The 6,173-nt window shown below is 39.1% G+C and overlaps 1 protein-coding gene across 2 annotated transcripts in view; it reads right to left on the bottom strand.

The window, feature by feature from the left end:
- Positions 1-6,173, bottom strand: part of si:ch211-199f5.1 — a 62,685-nt gene that overhangs the window by 46,437 nt on the left and 10,075 nt on the right. The window contains exon 3 of one of the 2 annotated variants that reach the window (XM_001341872.10): positions 488-4,189. The exons of the other annotated variant lie outside the window; for it this stretch is intronic. Coding sequence (XP_001341908.5) covers positions 3,876-4,189 — 314 coding nt within the window. The 3' untranslated portion in view covers positions 488-3,875. Of the gene's footprint in view, positions 1-487; positions 4,190-6,173 lie in introns of those variants that run through there. 2 annotated transcript variants of the gene reach the window in all.

The following is a 6,173-nucleotide window of genomic DNA, read 5'->3' as shown; positions in this document are numbered from 1 at the left end:
CCAGGTGCTCCGGTTTCCCCCACAGTCCAAACACGTGCTATAGGGGAATTGATAAACTAAATCGGTCATAGAGTTTTTGTGTGTTTGTGTGTGTGTGTGTGTGTGTGTGTGTGTGTGTGTGTGTGTGTGTGTGTGTGTGTGTGTGTGTGTGTGTGTGTGTGTGTGTGAATGTAAGGGTGTGTACAGGTGTTTCCCAGTACTGGGTTGCTGTTGGAAAGGCATCCGCTATGTAAAACATATGCTGAAATAGTTGGAGGTTCATTCCACTGTGGTGACCCCTGATTAATAAGGGACTAAGCTAAAGGAACATGAATGAATGAATGAATGAATGAATGAATGAGTTCTGTTTGGCAGAAGATTTTAGATTAACGAGAAGATGAAAACCATTGTAAATTTGACCATAACTTATTTTATTTCTTGTAGTTTTATTCCTTATAAAGAAACAAACTTGTTCAGTGTAACTGTTATAAAAGTGCTAACATCCGTAGCTTTTAAAAAACAACATTTAATATATTACAGTGCGACCAAAGTGACGTACAAACACAATCACATGATAATCCTCTAAAACATGCTGAGAAGGAACTGTTAAAAATATATTCTGCATGTAGAAAACAGTGATGCAGCTGGGCTGCGATGATAAATCAATGCATTGCAAATAGTAGATCATTTCAGAGATATTAGAATGCAGCACGAGTTTCTCTGGAATCGATTCTGAGGTTTTTAACAGCAGACGACGCTCTAGACTTAGCAGATGGCGCTCTAGATTTGTTTTTAACAGCAGATGGCGCTCTAGACTTAGCAGATGGCGCTCTAGATTTGTTTTTAACAGCAGATGGCGCTCTAGACTTAGCAGATGGTGCTCTAGTTTAGTTTTTAACAGCAGATGCCGCTCTAGGCTAATTTTTTTACCGCAGTTGGTGCTCTAGTTTAGCTTTTAACAGTAGATGACACTCTAGTTTAGTTTTTAAAAGCAGATGGTACTCTAGTTTAGTTTTTAACAGAAGATGGTGCTCCTGGTGTAACCCCGCCAGTCCTATGCCACCCAACTTGCTCCGACGGGTATCAAACCAGCGACTTTCCGCATGGAAGTCGGTTGCTCTACCAAGGAGGCTAAAGACCATGGCCTCTAGCGCCTCCTTTTAGAGGTCAGAGGAGTGAGGTTTACCTGCACAGCACCTACTAGCTGGCCTCCGTTACACTGGCTCGTTTTTAACAGTACCTTATAGCACCATCTGCTGTTAAAATCTAGTCTACAGCATTATCTGCTGTTACAAACTAGCCTAGAGAGCATCTGTTGCTCTAGTTGAAACTGTTCTGGTTTAGTTTTCAACAACTGAAACCTCTCTAGGCTAGTTTTAGATGGCGCTCTAGTTTAGTTTTTAATAGAAGATTGCGCTCCTGGCCAGTATGTAACAGCAACTTAGAGTGCCATCTGCTGTTAAAAAGTAGTCTAGTCAACTAGAGCGCCATCTGCTTCTCTAGTTGAAATGGTGCTCTAGTTTAGCTTTTACTAGCAGATAGCATTCTAAGCTTGTTTTCAACACTAGATGGCACTCTAGTTTTTAACAGCAAATGGTGCTCTAGCCTTGTTTAAACAGCATATGGCATATCTAGACTTAGCAGATGGTGCTCTAGGCTAGTATTTAACAGTAGATGGTGCTGTAGTTTTATTTTCAAGAGTAGATGGTGCTTTAGTTTATTTTTAACAGCAGATGGCGCTCTAGTTAAGTTTTAAACTGCAGATGGCGCACTAGATTGTTTTAACAGAAGCTCTAGGCTTGTTTTTAACAGAAGGTAGCACTCTAGTTTTTAACAGTAGATTGTGCTCTAGCCTTGTTTTAAACAGCCCATGGCACTCTAGATTTAGCATATGGCTCTCTGGGCTAGTTTTTGCCAGAAGACGGCGTCTCTAGTGTAGTTTTTAACAGCAGACGGTGCTCTAGGCTTTTTTAAACAGCATACAGTGCTCTAGGCTATATTTTAACAGTAGATGAACAGTGGGCTGTTAAAGACTAGCCTAAAGCACAATCTGCTGTTCAGAATTAGCATATAGTGCTGTCTGCTGTTAAAAAAAGCCTAGAGCACAATCTGCTGTTAAAAACTAGCCTAGAGCACAATCTGCTTTTTAAAAACAAGCCTAGAGCACTATCTACTGTTATAAACTACCCTAGAGCAGCAGCCTGCTATTAAAAACTAGCCTATAGCAGCAATCTGCTGTTAAACACTAGCCTAGAGCAGCAATATGCTGTTAAAAACTAGCCTAGAGCATCGATCTGTTGTTACAAATTAGCCTAGAGCACCATCTGCTGTTAAAAACTAGCCTAGAGCATCAATATGTTGTTAAAAACTAGCCTAGAGCAGCAATCTGCTGTTAAAAACTAGCCTAGAGCACCATCTACTGTTAAAATCTAGCCTAGAGTATCAATCTGTTGTTAAAAACTAGCCCAGAGCGGCAATCTGCTATTAAAAACTAGCTTAGAGCATCAATCTGTTGTTAAAAAACTAGCTTAGAACATCAATCTGTTGTTAAAATCTAGCCTAGAGTATCAATCTGTTGTCAAAAACTAGCCCAGAGCGGCAATCTGCTGTTAAAAACTAGCCTAGAGCAGCAATCTGCTGTTAAAAACTAGCCTAGAGCAGCAATCTGTTGTTAAAAACTAGCCTAGAGCAGCAATCTGCTGTTAAAAACTAGCCTAGAGCTGCAATCTGTTAGATAACAGCATAGATTGCCGTCTGCTGTTCAAAAAAGCCTAGAGTGTCATCTTCTGTTAAATTTTAGTCTAGAGCGCCAATCTGTTAAAAAAAAGACGAACCCAATCCGTTGTTTAAAATTGTCCTCGAGCGCCATTTGTTTTTAACAGCAGATGGCGCTCTAGACTTTGCAGATGGTGCTCTAGATTTGTTTTTAACAGCAGATGGGGCTCTAGACTTTGCAGATGGTGCTCTAGATTTGTTTTTAACAGCAGATGGCGCTCTAGACTTAGCAGATGGTGCTCTAGTTTAGTTTTTAACAGCAGATGCCGCTCTAGGCTAATTTTTTTTACAGCAGTTGGTGCTCTAGTTTAGCTTTTAACAGTAGATGACACTCTAGTTTAGTTTTCTACTGTTATAAATTAGCCTAGAGCACCAACTGCTGTTAAAACTAGCCTAGAACAGCCATCTGCTGCTGTTTAAAGCTAGCCTAGAGTGTCGTCTGCTATTAAAAAATAAACTAGAGCAACATCTGATGTTAAAGATTTGCGCAATCTCTTTGTAAAAACAGCTCAGAATCCATTCAAGTGATAATGCATCGATGCAGGATAACTTCTCGATTCACAATGCATGTATTTATGGTCACAGCCTTTAGGCCCGTTCACACCAGGATGCTTTTGCTCACACTTTTCATCAAGGTTTAACGCCTCATGAATAAATAAAGGGTGCCAATGTTTTTTTTGTTGTTGTTGATTGGCACTTTTGCTCATGTGCCCAGAGCTGCTGAAGTTACAGTAAACACCACTTAGAGGCGCTCAAGCAGAAAACAGCCAATATGATCCCAGGTTTACTTTAATTCAATGAAGAAGAAGTTAAAGCATCGAGTCGATATGAATGTGGAGCTGCTTTTATATGTCATAAACGCAACAGCAGCTACAATAATGCCAGCAGAGGTGGAGATCAGCAAATATGATTTGATGGTGAGTTTCATTTCACTTTTCTTTCCTGACTTGCAAGTTCATTAAGCGCCATCTAATGTCAGGGGTCATTTTGCACGTTCACTCTGCTCAACACTCTGAAAACCGACTGGGGATGAATAAAGAAAAACGTTTAAAAAAAAAAATCATGAGCGAAAAGCGTCCCGGTGTGTACGAGCCTCTAGTTGCATGTTTTTTTGTGTGGTGTCAGTCAGGACTGTGCTCTGTGCTGATGGATTTGCTGGAGTCTCTGTTGTCCGTGTCGTGTCTTCTGTGTGCGTGTGGAGAGCAGATGTGGATGTAGTCATAGTTGTCTTCTGTGAGGCTCTGTAATGCGGCGCTGCGGGATGTCTGTGTGTCGTAGCCACTTCGCTGAAGTGTTCCCTGGGACGGAGGCCTGGTCCTGGAAAAGGTAGACAGATGTCTGGTGTTGGTGGTCCCGCTGGATCTGCTTACAGATGGACTCCAGCACCTGTCGGAGTGACCGAGGACACGGCACTCGCTGGTACAGGCCCACAGACCTGAGCAAAAACAGAAGGAGGGTCAGTGCACATTTGGGAAGGTCAGTCGGGCACAGAAAAATGCCATTCAGGTCCGATTTCATCAGGATTCTGACATTTCCTTTTAAGAATTCCAAGTTTACATCTTAGTATTCTGCTTATTTCTATATCTCTAAATTTTGATTCATTTTTCTTGGAGTTTTAAGTTTACATCTTGAATTCTGATTCTTTTTTTTTAGTTTCAAGTTTACATCTCCAAATACTCGTTCTTTTTTCTTGGAGTTACAAATTTACATTTCGGAATTCCGATTCTATTTTCTTTGAGTTCCATGTTTACATCTCAGGATTCTGATTCTTTTTTTTTTCTTTAAGTTCCCATGTTTACATCTCGGAATTCCGATTCTTTTTTCTTAGAGTTCCAAGCTTATATTCTGAATTTTTTTTTATTTATTTATTTATTTTTTTTGAGTTTCAAGTTTACATCTCAGAATTCTGATTCTTTTTTTCGTAGAGTTCCAAGTTTACAGCTGGGAATACTGATTTTTTTCTTTGAATTCCAAGTTTACAGCTGGGAGTATTGATTCTTTTTTTTTTTCTTTTTTTTTTGGAGTTCCAAGTTCGCATCTCAGAATTGTAATTCTTTTTTTTTATTTGAGTTCCACGTTTTCATCTCGAAATACTGATTCTTTTTCTTGGAGTTCCAAGTTTACATCTTGGAATACTGATTCTTTTTTTCTTGGAGTTCCACTTTTACATCTCAATTTCTGATTCTTTTTTATATCTTTGAATTCCAATTTTTTTTCTTCTTTTTTTTTGTAGTTCCCATGTTTACATCTCGGAATTCTGATTCTTTTTTCTTTGAGATACAAGTGTACAGATTGGTATTCAGATTTTTTTATTTTATTTATTTATTTATTTAGTTTAAAGTTTACATTTCAGAACTCTGATTCTTTTTTTTTTTTCATTTACAAGTTTACATCTCCGAATTCTGATTCTTTTTACATCTCGAAATTCTGAATCCTTTTTTTATGTTTACATCTCGGAGTTCTTGATTCTTTTTCATCTCTGAATTCTGATTCTTTTTTTTTTCTTGGAATTCAAAGTTTAAATTTTAGAATTCAGATTTTCTTAACTTACATATCGAATTTACATATGTGAGTTTGCATCTCGGTAGCATGGTGGCTCAGTGGTTAGCACTGTCGCCTCACAGCAAGAAGGTCTCTGGTTCAAGTCCTGGCTGGGTCAGTTGGCATTTCTGTGTGGAGTTTGCATGTTCTCCGAGTGTCGGCGTGGGTCTCTATAAGTGAATTAGGTGAATTAAATTGATTATAGTGCATGTGTGAATATGAGATTTTATGGGAATTTCCCAGTACTGGGTTGCAGCTGGACGGGCATCCATTGTGTAAAACGTATGCTGGAATAGTTGGCGGTTCATTGAGCTGTGGCAACCCCTGATATATAAGGGGCTAAGCAGAAGGAGAATGCAGTTTACTCATTTTGTATGTATCCAGTTCTTAAAATGCCTACTCGTTTCTTTATTTTCATCAGAAATGACATTCATTTGACTCATTGTGTGCTTGTATTTGTGTACCACAATATGCAGTCTTCAGCTCTACTAATAGCACGAGTTTGATTGCTTCGGCTCTTTGTTTCCCAAAGATTAGCGTTTAACAAGGTTGCAGCAGGAATGAATCAACATTGACCTTGAAGTGAACTGATCCAATCAACAGCTCATTAATTTGAGCACCTCTGTACTTTAACTACACCAACTCAAAGTTTGCCTGACTAATCCGCATGAGACTTCATCAATGCAACCATGATCCTGTAGAAATAATTGGCTTGCCGAACCTTTGGATGACGTCGTGGCACCTGTGACACTGTCTTCATCTGTTTCATTGCTGCAGATTCATTAAGAGCACTTAAACCATCACTGAGATCACTGTGAAACTGACTGAGTAATAAGATAATGCTCTCTTCTGCCTCATTAATGTACATTAATGTCATT

This window comes from Danio rerio, chromosome 9 (genome assembly GCF_049306965.1).
Source record: "Danio rerio strain Tuebingen ecotype United States chromosome 9, GRCz12tu, whole genome shotgun sequence".
In the NCBI taxonomy this organism is placed as follows: Eukaryota; Metazoa; Chordata; class Actinopteri; order Cypriniformes; family Danionidae; genus Danio; species Danio rerio.
Note: the sequence above shows the minus strand (reverse complement) of the source record. Positions and strands in the feature narration are given on the sequence as shown.